The sequence below is a fragment of the Ptychodera flava genome, chromosome 21 (assembly GCF_041260155.1).
Source record: "Ptychodera flava strain L36383 chromosome 21, AS_Pfla_20210202, whole genome shotgun sequence".
In the NCBI taxonomy this organism is placed as follows: Eukaryota; Metazoa; Hemichordata; class Enteropneusta; family Ptychoderidae; genus Ptychodera; species Ptychodera flava.
The window spans coordinates 1,763,185-1,781,539 of NC_091948.1; the positions used below are offsets into that span (position 1 = coordinate 1,763,185).

At 35.4% G+C, this 18,355-nt stretch overlaps 1 protein-coding gene and 1 long non-coding RNA gene across 3 annotated transcripts in view; both read right to left on the reverse strand.

The window, feature by feature from the left end:
• The window catches only part of LOC139121062 (uncharacterized), a 220,362-nt gene that overhangs the window by 16,450 nt on the left and 185,557 nt on the right, over positions 1-18,355 (reverse strand). For both annotated transcript variants that reach the window (XR_011549215.1, XM_070685681.1), the window contains one exon: positions 8,732-8,856. Coding sequence is in view for 1 of the 2 variants with exons in the window: in XM_070685681.1 (XP_070541782.1) it covers positions 8,732-8,856 (125 nt within the window). In the remaining variant the exon portion in view is untranslated. The remainder of the gene's footprint in view (positions 1-8,731; positions 8,857-18,355) is intronic.
• On the reverse strand, positions 892-2,840 carry LOC139121042 (uncharacterized). Its single transcript, XR_011549212.1, has 2 exons — positions 2,689-2,840; positions 892-1,212 (listed from the first exon to the last, which is right to left on the reverse strand). It is a non-coding gene; the product is annotated as an uncharacterized lncRNA (long non-coding RNA).

An 18,355-nucleotide genomic window follows, 5' to 3' on the forward strand; every position in this document is an offset into this window, starting at 1 on the left:
GTTCATTTTCTCTGAACTCTACCATTTTCCTTTTTTCTTGCTTTCTTTTCTTGTCTTTCACTTTCTCTTTTTCTCTATAATTTGCACAGTCTGTGGTTTCAGCCGTGTCATGAAATGTCTCTGTATCTCTTTCCTCAAGGAAATCATAGTGCCCACTATCAATTTGTCCTTCTACACGGATTGCATGGTATAATAGGTGTATTGTTTCAGAGGATTCACCTTCAGTGTCGAATGGTTCATTCAGAACATCTAGATGAACTGCAATTTTTACACTGTATGCCATAGCAGCTGCATTTATTTCAATATGGCCACCATGAGTTGCCAAACCTGGGTCAGATATAGACATGTACTGTCTGTAGTCATCTTGATTATTTACATGATATCTCTGATATTCACCTTTAATGAACTGCTCATATTGATCCCAATGATCAATTATATAGTTGACAATTTGTAATCTTACAGCATTATGATGAATCTGAGATCCAAAGAGACCTTGACTTATAGCCCTAAATAAACAATTGCCATCACCCTCAATAACCACCTTTCTGTAAGAATTTTGTGGACATTGTCTTTTATGTTGGAGATGCAATTTTCTCTTTCATTTTTGGCCTTGTGGCTTAATTTCTTTACTCTCATTGTATTGATGTATTCAACTTCTAACAGATGTGATAAGATTCCTTCAGATTATTGTAGTTGTTGCAGTATCAAAAGGTTAATCTGGAATAAATGCTGTTGTGTTTCACTCAAGAATTCGTGTACAAGTTATCCTTGTATTTCTCTAGGATGGATGGTTTATTAGATAAAACACCAAGAATAAATAAATATATCTCTGTATGTTGTGTATATATATCTTGTGGCAGTCACTATTAAATTAAAGCAAGTACTCAAATCTTCCAATTTTTAAATATTTATTTGATTCTTATGATGGTGTGATTGTTATAATAGTGAAAAGTGAGCCTTCTAACGGCCAAATGTCTGAGCGTTCTGTGAGCCTTCCAACGGCCAAATGTGCAAATATGAGCCTTCTAGCGGCCAAATATGAGCCTTCCAACGGCCAAATGTGAGCCTTCCAACGGCCAAATATGCAAATATGAGCCTTCCAGCGGCCAAATGTGCAAATATGAGCCTTCTAGCGGCCAAATACAAGCCTTATTACAGCAAAATCAACCTCTTGAGCAGTAGTGGTGCAGGACTTCGGCTTGTAGATGTAATCTGTATAAGAAATAAAATCAATATATGATTTGAGTGGCAGCATGGGCTAAGGGACGGACCATTAGACTTTGTAGACTTTGGCAAGGGGGGGGGGTGGTCAGAACCGGAAAAAAAAATTTTCAGAGCAGAAAATTTGAAAAACAAAATTTTCAGACTTCTCTCCAAAATAAAAAATATTCAGAACGTAACCGATAATAAAAAATTCTGCAAAACTCAGAAGAAAAAAAATTTGCAAGTCTATTTTCATTTGAAAAAAATAAAATTTAAAATTATCGGACGTAAAAAAAAAAATTGCAGAATCCAGTCGTGACCACCGCCCTCCCAAAGTCTAATGGTCCGTCCCTAAATTTAAAGTTCAAAAAAAAACCAGTAGAAAGTTCATGCCAACAAAATGTCACCCTATCAAAAATACTGCCAAAGTACTGCTCCCATTTGATCAGGACTTTTCAAATAACTGCAACAAATTTGAGTCATGTATGTAGCCCACCATGAACTGTATAATATATCAGTCTATCGAATTCTAAAATTCTTTGACAAAACATAGGAAGACATATACCATAAAATATGCAAATAAACGGACCTACCCTAGGCATTTTCCAGGTAAACGTTTATGATTTATCTGCTCAATTTCAATATTTTGAAAAACAACCCTTATATACAACAACTACACTTCCCCTCTATACAATGTTTGGTTCCTTGAAAAAATGTGTACTGTGTCTTGAATGACCATAGTCGGCCATATTTCTATTGGAGATGCGTATTTTTTATTGAACGAATTTGATTTTTTTTCCATATTTACGACTCCTCAAGCACATCGTTCTCGAGATTCAAAATTTTTGATCACTACCATAATGAACAAATTTATCTTTATCTCGATGAAATCATGTCTATTTTCACAAATTCAAAGTCTAACCTTTTGACGCAATAAACTTCTGACGTCGCACGGATACGCATACTAGTACACCTTGGCCACGTCGGCCATCTTGTTTTTCCACTAACACGTGTCCTCACCACTTGTTGAATATTTACGACTCATCAAGGACACCGTTCTCGAGATTCAAAATTGTTGATCACTACCATAATGAACAAATTTATCTTTATCTCGATGAAATCATGTCTATTTTCACAAATTCAAAGTCTAACCTTTTGACGCAATAAACTTCTGACGTCGCACGGATACGCATACTTTACTACACCTTGGCCACGTCGGCCATCTTGTTTTTCCACTAACACGTGTCCTCACCACTTGTTCATATTTACGACTCATCAAGGACACAGTTCTCGAGATTCAAAATTATTGATCGCTTCCATAATGAACAAATTTACCTTTAGCTAGATGAAATCTTGTCTATTTTCACAAATACAAAGTCTAATCTTTTGACGCAAAATCTACCGTACACCTTAGCCACATCCACCTTGGTAACAGTAACACGTATCATCGCGACTTGTTACCATACAAAAGAGTGAAACACTTACCTGACTTTTTCCTGTGACGGTCCTCTAGATGCACTAAGGTTTATAAAGCAGCTTAGTGCCGTTACCTTGCTTCGGATTGCCAGCAATAGCCGGCCTTCGACGATATTTCTGACGATGAGTACTACGGCTTTACTCTAGCCAGAGACGATGCTGAAGTTGGACTCAGTTTCGGATTCGGTTTCGGATTCGGTTCTTATATTTCCAGCTTATGTTATTATTTTTTCGAAGAATATAATAACTACTGATACACAAGAAGATATTTTAACTAGATGAAATTGCACAAATAGCATGTATTTTATCACATAAATGTAGCATGTAGTTCATGACATAAATGTTTCATATATAATGATAATTTATAAAGTTTAAAAAATCAAAACACTTTAGGCAGTAGAGCAAGGAACTGTAATGCATGACTACACAAGACAAAACTGCTGAAAAATCAGTCAAAAGTTACAACTTATGAGCTGTCCATCTCAATTATGGGCATTATGCAGTTCAGACTATTCAAGCTAACAGTACTACGCACAATTCAAAGAAATGCATTCAATGCTATCTTTATTACGCAACATATTATGTAAAACAACATCAATCAAAACATCAAATTAATACAACATATTAACATTAAAACATGTGACACACATGTGACATATAAAATGATTAAAGTATGTTTTTGTAAATATTGTTTTCCTTGCTCGACACTTCCTTTAAATTTTAAATTAGAGTGCTTTGAAGCTTTCTGTAATTTCTACTTTTTTAAACCATTTGTGAATATATGCACACAATTTATGCCATGAAATATATGCATTGTTTTATTGTGATCTTATTTTCACTTTGTCTAGTGTGATTTGATATTATTTTAGCTGAAAAAGGTCCAGGGAAAGTAAGGAAAATCCAGTATTCCACAGTGTAACAATTGGCTGAAAATATAAAATTTCTTTCAGTCTCTCGAATCCGAAACCGAATCCGAAACCGTGTCTAACTTCAGCATCGTCTGGCCAGAGTGTAACGTGGGGATAGCGCCCTCAAACCACAGATACCCAGAACCATGGTCATCATGCTTCCCATAGACTACCATGTATCAAAAAAATTAAAACTGTGATAACTTCATTAATATGCAAGTCACGCCCACCAAAACCTTTTCAGTTCTAGCCATTTGAATTCTGAAGATGTCTACCAAATTTGACTGAAATACGTTCAGCCGTTTTTGAGATAATGGGGATACAGACACACACACACACAGACAGACAGACATGGCTAAACCATATGCTCACGTGTGTGAACACGTGAGCAAAAAATGACAAACTGAATAAGAAGGTATTCAGAAAATGTCAAATACTGAGGAAAAATGCACAAATATTCAAAATAAACAGGTTAACTGATTGGTCAGCTATAAAAAACAATGAAAATGTTTATGATCAAAAGTTTTTGAGATGCGCACATTTAACAAATACAGAAATTATTAACATTTAAATATAAGACCAAACTATTTATTTCAGGGATGGGACAGGTTGGAAATGAGGGGTGAGAGACAAAGGCACTCCTATTGCTGCATGTGGATGCAGCCACACCATTTCATTTACAGCATACTTATTCACTGTGTTGTGTTCAAGTTCCATATTGTACTGACTGTCATACAAGGATAACATAAGCAAATCAAATCAAATTAGAAAAGGATCAATGCTGTTGTGTGGATTTTGCTGAACATGGCTGATATTTCGCCCTATATATTTGGTATCCAGCAAAGGCATATTTTGATGTAAAGTCAAAATTAACACTACATTGCTGACAATATATTTTACCGTTTCTGCATGAATTTTTCTTTTTAAATTATAGTATATTAGTACTTCAAACAGCATTAACAGTTATCGTGATGTCAACCCATAATTTTACATCACAAAGACTGTAATTCTGCCAATTTTTTTTGTTTTTCAGTCATTTTATAAATTTTGCACTGCACAAGATGATTGAACAAATTGCAATGTTTGAATTTGTAAACTCAAAGAATAAAAATCCTTTGGTCACAATTAAATTATTTTTTGAAAAGAAATTTACTCTTAAACACTTTTAGCATATATTCTTTACACGGTCATGTATTTCAAGGAAAATATGCCTATTAAAAACAGTAATTTCTTCACTTTCAATTTTTTTTAATACTATGACAATTATCAGCCATGAGGTTATACAAACACAAGACCAGATAAGCGTTTTTCATCATTTCCACAGGACTCTTTGGAAAATCCATTAAAAACAGTTAAAAGTGACTGGAAATGATCACTTGGTATACATTTAATTTACAGATGCCAGGTTGTGTATTTCACATGCACTCAGGTCAGTAAGGAAGTGCGTCATTACTATTTTGGACTGTTAATTCTTATTTCTGAATTATTTAACTTTTTTCCACATTGAACTATCTTTAGGCAGTTTATACTGTAGCTTAGAATTTTTTTGATTGATGTATTTAATCATCTTTTGGGTTCTTTGGGTCCATATCCCACCTCATGCCCTACATCATCAACTATTTACCAACAACTCCATGCCAACAACCAATTACCTGACCTGGCCACACATTAGAGAAGGTACAGCGTCATTGACGGTATTTTCATGATTCCAATGGCCAAAGACAGAGTACAGCGATCGAGTGGTTCTACCAGTCGATGGCATGAGGATGGGAGTAACGCCGGAAGACGGAAGTTGCGACCTTTGACACTATGCTGGCTCATATCTTGTGTACGGGAGCGAGCAAATGGGCAAGTTGTAAACGAAATTTGCATACTTCCACAAAAGCTTCGCTTAGTGTCAAGATCTATTGATATACTATCAGTTAGTCTCCCCACTGTGTTTTAGTGCATTAAAATACTCCGGCATCAAAGTTGAGATGTTAAGTTCGTTCAAATTTCCCAGGCTTTCATTTGGTAGACACAACTAAAACACTAATAAGCCACAAACACTCTAAAAACACCGTGTGAAGTAATTGCAGTGGTGTTAGGAAAGCCATGCTATAGCGTCCTGTCCGAGAAACTCCAAACGACCAGGGCCAGTCCATAATTTTCGCAGTTTTTTCTACCTCATTTGCATATCTATGAGACTAAAACGTTCATTTTAACAACGGCACATCTAGACCATACATGGCATCACTACACCAAAAATCAGCTTGACATGCGCAGCGGTTTGGGAGTTTTTGCATTGGACGGACAGACATCCATCCATCCATACATACATACATACATACATACATACATACATACATACATACATACATACATACGTACAGACAGACATCTCACATATAGACTTTTTTCAACCATATAACCGCCAGATTGCCATATATGTATGGCAAATGGAGCTAAAAATGGCAAAAATAGCAGCAAAAATACACAATCAACGATTTCATCATAGTGATCACCCTAAGAGCATGTCAACCAAAGCTATCAGATGATAAGTTTTTTGAGAAACAAATGTTTTGACCAAAAAGGGCAAAAATTGCCCCAAAACTACTAAATTGCAGATTTCATCATACTTTTAATATGTAATACAAAGATAATCCCTAGTAAACTGTATACCCAATATCAAAGTTATCAAAGGAGCAGTTTTTGAGAAACAAATTTTTTGACCACAAATAACAAATATTTCGCAAAAATACAAATTAAAATAGGGCCAAAGTCCCTGAAGCTACTATAGACATGGATACAAAATTAAGTATTTCCTGACTGTATGAAATGATCTCACTAAGGTCATCCTAGGGACATGTAAACCAAATATTAAAGCTGTCTGACCAGCGGTTTTGAAAAAACAAGCGACTCAACAGTTGACAGAGCTCTGCTGTGTTATGTAGAGAATAACCTTTTGTGACACATGCATTGATGAAGAGGGTGGATATCTTTGATAGCTCATTTCAGGATGGCCTGACCAAAAATGGAAAAAAATTCCGTAAAAATACAGATTTGCATATTTCATCAGACTATATTAGTCTACAATAGCAAATAAACGAGAGTTAATTACATTCTAATTAAAGTAAACAAGACTTGCTTAAATCAAGATTTACATCATAAAAAAACAGCATATCTGTCAGGTTATAAAGAATCTGAGCTGGTTATCTTTTAATATCAGTAGTTTCATCCTATTAACCAAGCACATTTTAACTTTCAAATCAACATTGTAAGTAAGTTCTGTTGAATAAGTTGAGACTGTACGTACTCAGAGAAAGCACACTAAAGAGACAAATGTTTGAAACTTAAGAAGTTCAAGGCCATCATCAAAGCATTATAAGGAATCATGTTACACTTTCATTGCACTGTTTACACAGATTGCAATAATTGCTATAAATAGCACATGAGGAATCTTACAGCCCACGCTTTACCATAAAAACCCTATCACTTTGACCACTCTTTTAATTGACCACTCTATTTTTTTGCTCCAAAAGTAATCTTATTTTATCCTTACCAAGTCAACCATGTATGGAAATTAGAACTTTCTCTATTTGTTTAACCGCCCTATCATGACAAACTATTATGAGCAATTTCTTTTAGATGGTGGTTCAGAATATATCAAAGTTGGGATTCAGGAAAGTTGCCTTTACATGTTTTAATCCTCAATTCACTATGAACTGTCAAAAAAGTTTAACTTTCTGATAATTCCACACTAAAATTATTTTGGCTTTGATGATTTCCTGATTAATTCAATTATTTAAAAACATATTAATTATTTTTTTCTGGGTGAATTGATAGGGTTTTACAGTACAAGAATTACATACAATGTAAGTCAAACATTGACCAAAAATGGAAAAAAAATTCTTTAAAAATACACATTTGCATATTTCATCACAATTTTAACAAATCTAAGTTGGGTTATCCCTAGGGACCTGTATACCAAATAACAAAGCTGTCTGACCAGCGGTTATGAAGAAGAAGATTTTTTACCAAAACACCTTTTTTGGCATTAATTTGCCTATTTTCAACAATATCAAAAAATAAAAAAAATAGTTTCTCAAATCATATTTTTATCTACACAACAAATATCAAATCAATAAGTACTGCGGTTCTCAAGATATTTGAGTGGACGGACGCCTCACAAACGGACATACATACATACATACATACATACATACATACATACAGACTGACGCCGGACGCCGGACGGATACCCATCCCAATAGCTTCTATAGACTATAGTCTATAGTAGCTAAAAATTAAAAAATTAAAAAATGAACCAAAATAAACAATTGCAGATTTCAGCATAATTTCAATATATTACATTTAGTTTATCTGTAAGAACCTGTATACCAAATATAAAAGCTATCAGACAAGTACTTTTTGAGGACCAAAATGTTTTGATCAAAAATCGCAAAAATTGCCCCCAAAGTACAAAATTACAGATTTCATCAAAATATCTTCCTATTTTCTACTGCTTTCTCTGCATTCTACCCTCTGAAGGGATGTGGGCTTTTACTGCATTAAGACACCCTTCCTCTGAGAAACATTTAAGAATTCAAATTTTAACGGTAACTTTGATTTCCTGCCATTTTCAACAATTGGTAATATTAAAAAGGAAACGGAACATACATTGTCACAGTTGAAAACATTTACACCTTTGCATATTGGACTAATCTCTTTGCAGTATATGTGACGATTTTAGTGCAGATATGCATGGTATCAATGGTTTTTGCTTTTCGGCTATGATAAAATATTTGGACAAACATTTAATTGCAGTGTAATCTTTATCTTGTTCAAAATTTCATATACAGTCCAAGAGGGTAGTTAATAGTAAGTGTATACACAGTAAATTAGTAAATCCTCACAATCTTATTTTACCTTGAAAGTAAAATCATAAAAATATTAAATGCTAAAAAATACAGCTGGTGGGGTTTTGATTTTTCTTTATTTGCATAGCAGTCATGTGATCAACCTGATTTGATAAATCAATTTATTTGAATCAAAATAGGAACTTTCCAACAAAATGTCAAATACACAAGCAGGTACTTTCAGAATGAAAGATTTTTGGCCAATATTTACATTTTAACATGCTGTAATAATGAAAATACACTTACACTGTTGACAGTTTCATCTTCCCAGTCAGCCATTTTCTTCATGTGGTTATGGAAGTCGACTTCCCATTGAATGCTATCATTGACTTTTTGGATATCTTCCGGATCATTCGAATCATCCACACAACCTACAAAAAGACATGAAAGTGCAAAATAATCACTGCTACAGCCATACCTAATCACGCACACTCTAATTTGATTATCTACCAGAATGTAGTTTAGATACTCATGTAATAGGCAAGCTTGCAACATCATCCAAACCACCCTAATGGGTAAATAACTAGTATATCCTTCTCTCTTTAAATTTATGATGGTTTGTGCATATGGAAGTCATGGCAATTTGATATCCCATCCAAATGTTGACCAATGTTTGGTCAAAAGGCTCATGAGGAACAAAGGAATTTTCATCAAGAAAACATCTTGCTGACTAATAAATAACAATATCCAAACTATGATTTTGCCATGTTCATTAATGTACAAACATGTACAAAGAATAACTGAGATCAGAAAATTAATGCACTACCCTTATGACAAAAACTAGCCAAATACACTTCTTTTGGTTATCAAAATTCTATAAATATTTACAGAAGTTTTATAGAAAACAGCATTTACCATAGAATTTTATTGAGTAACAAGATTTGCTAAATGTCAATCAAACTCTTTTGATCATTGTTAGAAGGATAAACATCTGTATTGGCACAGCAGTTGAAAAATTACTGTAAATTGCTTTTAAACAGCATATGTATACAATACCTCTTGATATACAGTGTTTGCGCTAGGAATTTTTTCATTGTAGCTACTGTCTGTTAGTGTGGCTAAAATGGTCAAAATGTTTTTAGCCACAAGCAACTTTTATTAGCCACACCTAATGAATCAATTTCACATACATATTGCACAAAACCTATTTTCAATAATGTTTGTACTTTATTATCCAACTGTTTTTCCAGGGCAGCTGTACATATACACTTTCATTGTTCAACAAATTAACTGAGCACATTTTCTGCCAATCATATAGCAGCAGATAATAATGACCAGGAGCACCATAAAACTCCAGGTCCTTTGTGAAAGTTGTCTGTCTTTCAATTTAAAAAAAAATGTATTAACCAAAAGTGGTCTCAACTTTGTTCAGATCTATATTTCATGAATGCTGGTGAATAAATTGACCCCTCTCTTTATAGACAGGGACAAACATACTTGCTTATTTATTTGCTCACGTGTTCACACACGTGAGCATATGTCGCAGCGATGTCTGTCTGTCTGTGTGTGTCTGTGTTGTCTGTCTGTCTGTGTGCTCAATATCTCAAACCGGCTCATTAGATCAGAATCAAATCTGGTACATAGATTCAGTTTGCAAATGGCAAGAAGTGATTAGTTTTTGGTGGATGTGGCTTGCTTACTTTTTGCTCATTTGCATAATTAATGATTTTAGAAAAAACGGATATATATTGAGAACGACTGCACACAATTTGATGAGATTTGCTACAAATGTTGATCACATAAAGATATATCAGCTGTGAAAGTTATTAAGGGGTGACGTGAAAGATAATTACTAATTTGCATATTTAATGAAATTTCCTAATTAGGGGTATATATCTGAATTTACTCAATCAAAATTGACGAAACTTGGTATCCATATTGAAGATACTATGATTTAACATTATTGAAAGTCATTAAGCATTTTTACTTCATCCAAATCGTAATTTGCATATTTAATGACCTTTCGAAATTAAGGATATATATTTGAATTTACATAACCAAAATTGATGAAACTTGCTATGTACATTAAAGATACTATGATAGAACATTATTAAATGTCATTAAGCATTTTTACTTCAGCCAATTCCTAATTTGCATATTTTATGAACTTTCGTAATTAGGGGTATTTATCTTAATTGACGAGACCAAAGTTGACGAAACTGGCTATGTACATTAAAGATACTATGAAAGAACATTATTGAAAGTCATTAAGCATTTGAACTTTAGCCAATTCCTTATTTGCATATTTAATGAACTTTCATAATGAGGGATATTTATCTGTATTGACTAGACAAAAGTTGAAGAAACTTGCCATGTACATTGAAGATACTATGATACGACGTTATTGAAAGTCATTAAGCATTTTTACTTCATGCAGCCCCTAATTTGCATATTTAATGAATTTTTGAAATTAGGGATATATATTTGAATTTACATGACCAAAATTGATGAAACTTGCTACGTACATTAAAGATACCATTATGTAGGATAACATTATTGAAAGGCATTAAGCATTTTTGCATCAGCCAATTCCTAATTTGTGTATTTAATAAGCTTTCCTAATGTATACTTGGATTTATTTGATCAAAGTTAGCATAACATGCAGTGTACATTGATGATTATACCAGGTTATACCAATATTGGAAGTCATTTGGCAATTAAGTTTTCATGTCAGCCAATTTATAGTTTGCATATCTAATGAGCTTTCAAAGTTTGGAATATATAGTTTGAAGGACTTGACAAGAGGCAATTACACTTGCTATATAAAGAGGTGATACAATGACAGCAGTCAAAGAAATTAATTATTTCTATTTCAGCTAATTGCGTATTTGAATACTTAATGACCTATAGAGTTAATCTGTGGTAAATATTGTTCATTATGTTGATCATAATACATGTACTTTCAATGAAGTTGCAAACATGTGGCAAAGGTTCAAATTTACACATAACTGCAATATATAATGAAACACGTGAGCATTTACAGTTCATATCTGGTTTTTAACTTTTATTTGGACACAAACAACAAAGAGAGTTCTGTGAACAAAACTTGCACAACATGTCATGAAAAAATAGTCAAAGTCAAATCATTGGCCATGATTGTTGCTCTTTTATATTTCTTACATGATTTAAAAACTGCTGTATATGACCATTATCTGGTGATCTGGATAAAATTATAGTGATTGCCTGACTATGCAAAGCATTGTCCATAAAGAATCAAAGAAAACTAATGCTGCTATAAAATTTGCTTAGGGTCCGTCGATAATAAAAGCTGACGCACAAGAAAGGTAATTCCTTCGTTTTACTTGAAACCCCCTCCCTCCCCCCTCAAAACGAAAGTTCTTATGCGAAATCAATTTCGTATTATGATGCCGTTTCTGACAAACCCACACGCACCTCTCCGATCCACACGCCCATGAAAAAATACCGGAAGGGCACATTAATTAATAAACCTCCACTTTACGCGTTTCACTTTTTAAGACAGAACATTTTAATGTATTTCGCACGTAGGAAAATGTTTCACATACATGTTTCAAGTTGAAAAAGGATACAAGTTTTTATTGCACATTCAAGTCTTTTCGTTGTCTTTTCTGTCTCTGTATTTGTGGTCATTCTGTTCTCAATGAACGCGAAGGTAGTTTTGTGTTCTCGCTGCAAAGTCGCATTTGAAAACAACAGAAAATCCTTGTAATTTTGACGCACACAAAACGAAATGAGCTTTTAACCCCCTCCCCCCCTAAATGAAAGAATTACGTTTGTCGTGCATCAGCTTTTATTATCGACGGCCCCTTAGGGTTTTAGACAACTTATTTAAAATTTGTAAACTCACTGAAACATTAAATGGGCAGTTCGTCAATACGACAAATCTATGATCAACGGTCTCATCTTTAAAGACATGGAGTCTCACATTTACCGCCATGCACAGACAAAAACCTTGTTGTATACTTTGTTCGACCATGGTCTAGTCCGTTGTTCGTCTGTTATTTCCTTTTTTTGTAAATTATAAGTCATTTTAAACCTAGTTTCTTTCCCAGCTGAGAAAAATCAATAAACTATTTTGTACCTGCCCGCTAGCAGCATCGTAACGTGCATTCGTAACGTATTTGCATTGTTTGAGTGTCCCAAAATACCCAAAACATACAAACAGACCAGAGAGTACAAACTGGGGATCTTGAAACTTTTTTGCGCATGCTCATATCAGCTCAGTTCAAAGTCCGACGCCATCACTTCAGTGAGTTGCATGCTAAGGAACTCTGCCGTCAATCATCGGCCGACGTACAACAGAGGCTAGATATTTAAATTTGACTGAATATTTCGATAATCTGACTGATGCAAGGATTATTTTGATACGTTTAAAGTGATGGAACCGGCGTGATTAACGATGCTGCACGCTGTTTGTGCTGGTGAGAACTCAATTACCCTTGCACCCTGACATAACCAGGTCAGATGTTTCGCATGATGCTTGCAGCGTATATGCTTGAAAATGTGGATTGCGGAAAATAATGTACATTTATTTGTATAAATGAATATTTGTGAGAATAGTAGGCTACAGAAATAATCCAGTACATATTTTGGGTCGGTCACAAGGACCACAAGCATGTCAAAATTCTTGGTCCTTTAGGAAAACAGTCAATCTGGGACTGCAGGACTGACGTGAATTTCGGAGACAATTTCTTGGGTCAATGATCCCAACACGGCACACGGTTATGAGCGTTCGCCACACATGGCGAAGGGGTATCAATTTTTTCGCCACATCGGACTTTTATTCGCAATTTGCGACAGTGGCGAACGTTCGCGTGAACCCTGATATACAGGCCCATATCATCTATTTCAGAGAAACAAACTCCAATTCCAATTCTATTGTCACAATTCATGCATTCTTCAATTACCACTGACAACCACAGTACATTATACATGATTGCCTGGTGGTTACACAAATAATTTTACACTGTCATGAATTCAGTATTTTGCATACTGGTAGATGAAGCAAGATTCAAAACATAGGGCCAATGTCCCTGAAGCTACTATAGACATGGATGGTACAGAGGAGGTACATAGCATAATACCAGATAAAGCCCCTTTGGCAATATTCGTATGGTAGAAGAATTGTTTAAGTATGGCTCCGACATACTCAGTATATATAGAACTGGGTCGAAGGTCAATTCCAAAAGTTCCTGCAAATGAAAGATTCTGCAAGTATTGTAAGTCTTTAGTTGTGGATGAATTTCACTTTGTAATAGAATGTCCAAAATGCAAGAGCTTATTTTCATCCACAAGTTTGTATAATCCTGGCTTTCTTGATTGTCAGAGAAAAGTTCATGTATATCTTTACTCACGAAGATAAACTACCTCTTGCCAAATTTATTTCTTGTACGTTAGTTCCTCCGCCAACAGCAGCTCCATCCAGTGTTTGCAGAGTTTTGTAATTTTTACCTTACCACACTCCTTGAGTGTGTTGTTGAGCAATAACGTAAAGTAAAGTAAAGTAAAGTATAAACCAATATTGTGCGTATTTCATTTTTGGACACAAAAGTACACGCTCGCGAAAATGTACCTCTCCAACCCCGGAAATAGTGCATGTTGGATTCTACTATTGATTGACAGGCCAGTAAAACTATGCAAGCATGACCACCAACAGGTTCCTTCTGATGGCGGTATGTTACTGTACATGATTCTACTCTCTGGTTCAAAACTAAATAAACGCTGTGATCTGTACGACATCTTAAAAATCCGGAAAATCAACGGTTTTGACCGATTTACCACCTGTGGTTTCTGGCGGATTTACGAGACAATGACACATTCGATCACCGAGCTGACCCATTCACCATTGGTCAGAAAGGTATTGATCGTAATTGTACACATGTCTTCGCATATTGTTCTTTGGACACAAAAGTACACGTTTTTGAAGTTGTTTTTTGCAAAATAAGCTATTTTTAGCTACCAGATTTTAAAAAATTATCATAGCAATAAAACAGGGTAATTTTGTGGCATATGGCTTTGATGGTATTCTTTCGAACAAACTTGGGGCCACAACGTTGAAATAAAATAAACACAAAGCATTGCGAATTGGTGTTGAAATGCCAAGTTGAGTGAGTTGTTGTTTTCCACTGATCGGCGAGTCTCGCAGAGAATGCCATTTTGGGCCCAAATTACCCATGTTACAATGGTACCGGAAATCATGGGTTCTGTGGCAGACTGAGGGTGTCTCTTGCCACATGGAATTCGTCAGTATTTTGTTTTGCTTCATAAAGTAATCGCTGAATTTGGTCTACTATATAAGAATTAGCCTCAAATTTGTTTCATTGATCAAATTTCACTACAAATTGATACCAAATATGACTACATTATTTTAACAATTTTTAAAAATGAAATAATCAAAACAAGCCAACAATTGTATGAACATGGACATACATACAGACTGACATACACAGACTGGCACAGAGTGATGACATTGGCCCTCAAGTGTGCCTTGGTCAATGGACAGTGATAAAGATATAGCAAACAGCTGAATGTAATCATAAAATAGTTAAATACAGGTCTGCAGGCCCCCCGGGGCAGGCACTCAGGGTGAATATATTACTGTACTTTGAATAGCTTCTTTCCTTTTCTAATTTCTGCGATAATTTTTAAGACATCAATAGACCCTTTTTATAAGCCTAGCGCCCTCCTGTGGCACTGTGAATTTGAAGTCAAAGTGACTGCCACCAGGGAAAACCCTTGGCAGCCACTGCCGAGGGTTTTCCCCAGTGGCCTCGCTTTGACTTCAAATTCACAGTGGCCACAGGAGGGCGCTGGACTTATGAAAAGGGTCTATCTGCAAGGCAGTTTATGTATTGACAAGTATGTTATCTTTTACAAGCACACAGAAAAATGTTCTTGATTTTTCATTTACAAATATTTGACATAGCCTGATATACATAACATGCAACCAATGTTTACATTTTGTCCATACACCAGATACATGGAGAGATTTCAACATAAAACCATTAACTCAGAAACCAAACAGGGAAAAGTAAATATTGTTTTCTTCCAGTTCAACTGGTGAAGCCACTCTTGGAACAACTTACAAACTTACTTACTCAAGGAAGATGACATTGAAATCAACTTATAATAAGAGTTTAAACTGTGGTGAACTTTACAATACCTTTCAAATCCCGACCTAATTTCACATCTTCATCTAATATACACTGCATGGTTAATTGCTAGCAAAAATACATCAGGCTGTGTTCGCGCTGCCCATTCGCCACGTTCGCAAATGCGAATCGAAATCAGCAGTGGCGAAGAAAAATCGATCCTAATTCGCCACAGTGGCGAAAGTGATTTTTGTTGAAAAAATTCCGCAAAATAAGCAAAAACGTGGGTTTTTTGTTTGTTGATCTGCGCTTCTCTTTCGGCGATTCGCGAAAAAACTATATTTACTTCCGTATTGTTCTCTTCGACGTACGCCATTGCAATCGAGCAAAGTCTCGCGAGAGATTTGACGTCAATTTGTATAGGGTACAGCATGCACATAAATGACTATCGCGAGAATTGAAAATGCAGGCAGACGCAATCGAGCCCTAGTCTCGCGATAAATTTGACGTCATTTTGTCCAGTGTACCATCATGTGTACAGCAAGCAAAGCGAACACTCGCGAGAATTGAAACTACAGCAGACATATGCATTTTAATCGTGGTCACAACGCAACGTTCGGTGTTGAAATTTATTTGCATCATGGTCTAGACGTTCAGTGTTGCGCATTTTAATCGAGGTCTTATTTTAATGGTGGTCGATTTGCATCGCGGACCTCATGGTCCCGTATTGATGTTCATTAAAATCGCTAGCTCTGCATGGCAGGGCTGTGTGTTACCGGCGTTATGCGGCCTCCCACCACAGAGCTATAAAATCGCCGTCCTAACGACGCATTCCGTGTTGTTGATTTGCATCGCGGTCTCGACGTTCCGTGTTGTTGTTCATTAGAGAGGTTATAATCTAATTACGTGTACGTCTGAAGGCACACACGCGTATCCATGCTCAGTTCTGATTTTTTTGGTTGATTTTGCAGTATTGTTTTTTCAGAAACATACAAAATTCGTCTAAGTTTTAAGAAACAATTTCTCTACGCGAGGACTATTCAAGCTCGTTGTATCCTCGCATTAAATTTACCGATTTTCTGTAAAACAGTTATTTATGTAGTTTAGGGAAATCTGTGTGACAGCTTCAGCTAAAAAGTTGAATTAGACGACAACATTTCATTTATGTAAAGAAATCATAGCACGTACGTCTTGTACAGGTGAACTCTACGGAATTTTCTGATATCAAAGATGTTTGCTAATTTACAATGATACTCATACTTAACGAGATTTCCTGTGTAAATTCCCGCAAATCACAGAAAATCTAAAAATTACTACACGTAATTAAGGTAGTACGCTACCATTCTATATAGGAGAGCGCCCTCTTTTGTCCAGAAGATGTACATGTTCCTTTTAGACTACCTAACCTGCTGAGCGTGAATAACAGGATAAAATGGCAAAAAATCATGCTAGTGACCTTATAATATTTCTTTCAGAAGTTTTTATGAATCAAAACAACCGAAATTATATTTTGCACTGAAAAATCGACAGTTATTTTTATTTTGAAAGATCAGTAGAGAATAATTAACAATTGTAGCTCTGACATAATATCAGTAAGCTAGAGGGTCAAATCTCAGGTCTAACAAAATTCACTTTTTTTCGTCACTTTTTGCTGTTTAGTAAGAAAATTTGCGTGGTGACCCCAACTTTTTTGCTTCTAAATCAAAGAACACTGTCTGTTTGATAGATATTGCTGTACTTTTTAACATTTTGAAAATTATTTTGTGCATTTATATGAAGTTTACATTTTTAAAAAAGACTAATTTACAGTTAAATGATAAATTTAGGGTCTAATATTTAATTTTAAGACGAGACATGACAAATTTTAGTTGATTGTCCTAATGCAGCTGTCCTGGCAATGCAAAAAATTTGGTATGCACACTGGGATCTGTTAATCGTTTGTGATAAAATAAAGATTCTGCTGGTAAGTGCAAATTTTGCAAAATGGGAGATTTAGTGGTTTTCTGTCAATTTTGGCATGTTTTTTTTTCAAAAATTTTGCATGGGTACCCCATATTTTCTTCATATCTTTGCATTGTACACATAAAGATTATTTCAGAAAAGTCAACTTCAAGAATGTCCCAACATTTTTTGGAATGGTAGCGTACCTCCTTAAGACTACGTGCAGACGTGTCGTTTGATGACGTTCCGAACGTCTGTGCCACATGTACGCGACGTCTTGTATGACGTGACAAAGACGCTACGTGTACTGATGGAACGTAATTACGTGTAACCAAACTTCTATTTTAATCGCAGTCCGAACGTTCAGTGTTGCTGTCATGCTGTTGATTTGCATCGCGGTCCCAACCTTCCGTGTTGCAGTTCATTTTAATCGTGGTCTCAACGTTGCGTGTTGCTGTTGATTTGCATCGTGGTCCAGAATCAAGCAATTTCCAGTGTTAAAATGAGTCTCAATTGGATACAAGGTTGATGTATAGATAGTTTATTCTTGTGCATGCAACCGACATTGGAGATTATAGCATTATAGAAAGCTTTGTTTTCGTAAAAATGTGTGGCTAATAAAATTTGTTTGTGGCTAATAAAAATTTGAAACTATTCGCCACAGTGGCTAACAGCTTTCCAAACCCAGCGCTAACACAGATCAGGGTTGGACAATTAGATAAAGGTGGGGGGGGGGGTGTCTGGGAGATTGATGGGGTACATCATCTTTTATCTGAACCACTGTACATTCTTTTTCCCCACTCTCCCTCCCTTTCTGTTTGTCAAACTTCTCTGGCTGAATTTTTTTATTGACATTTGT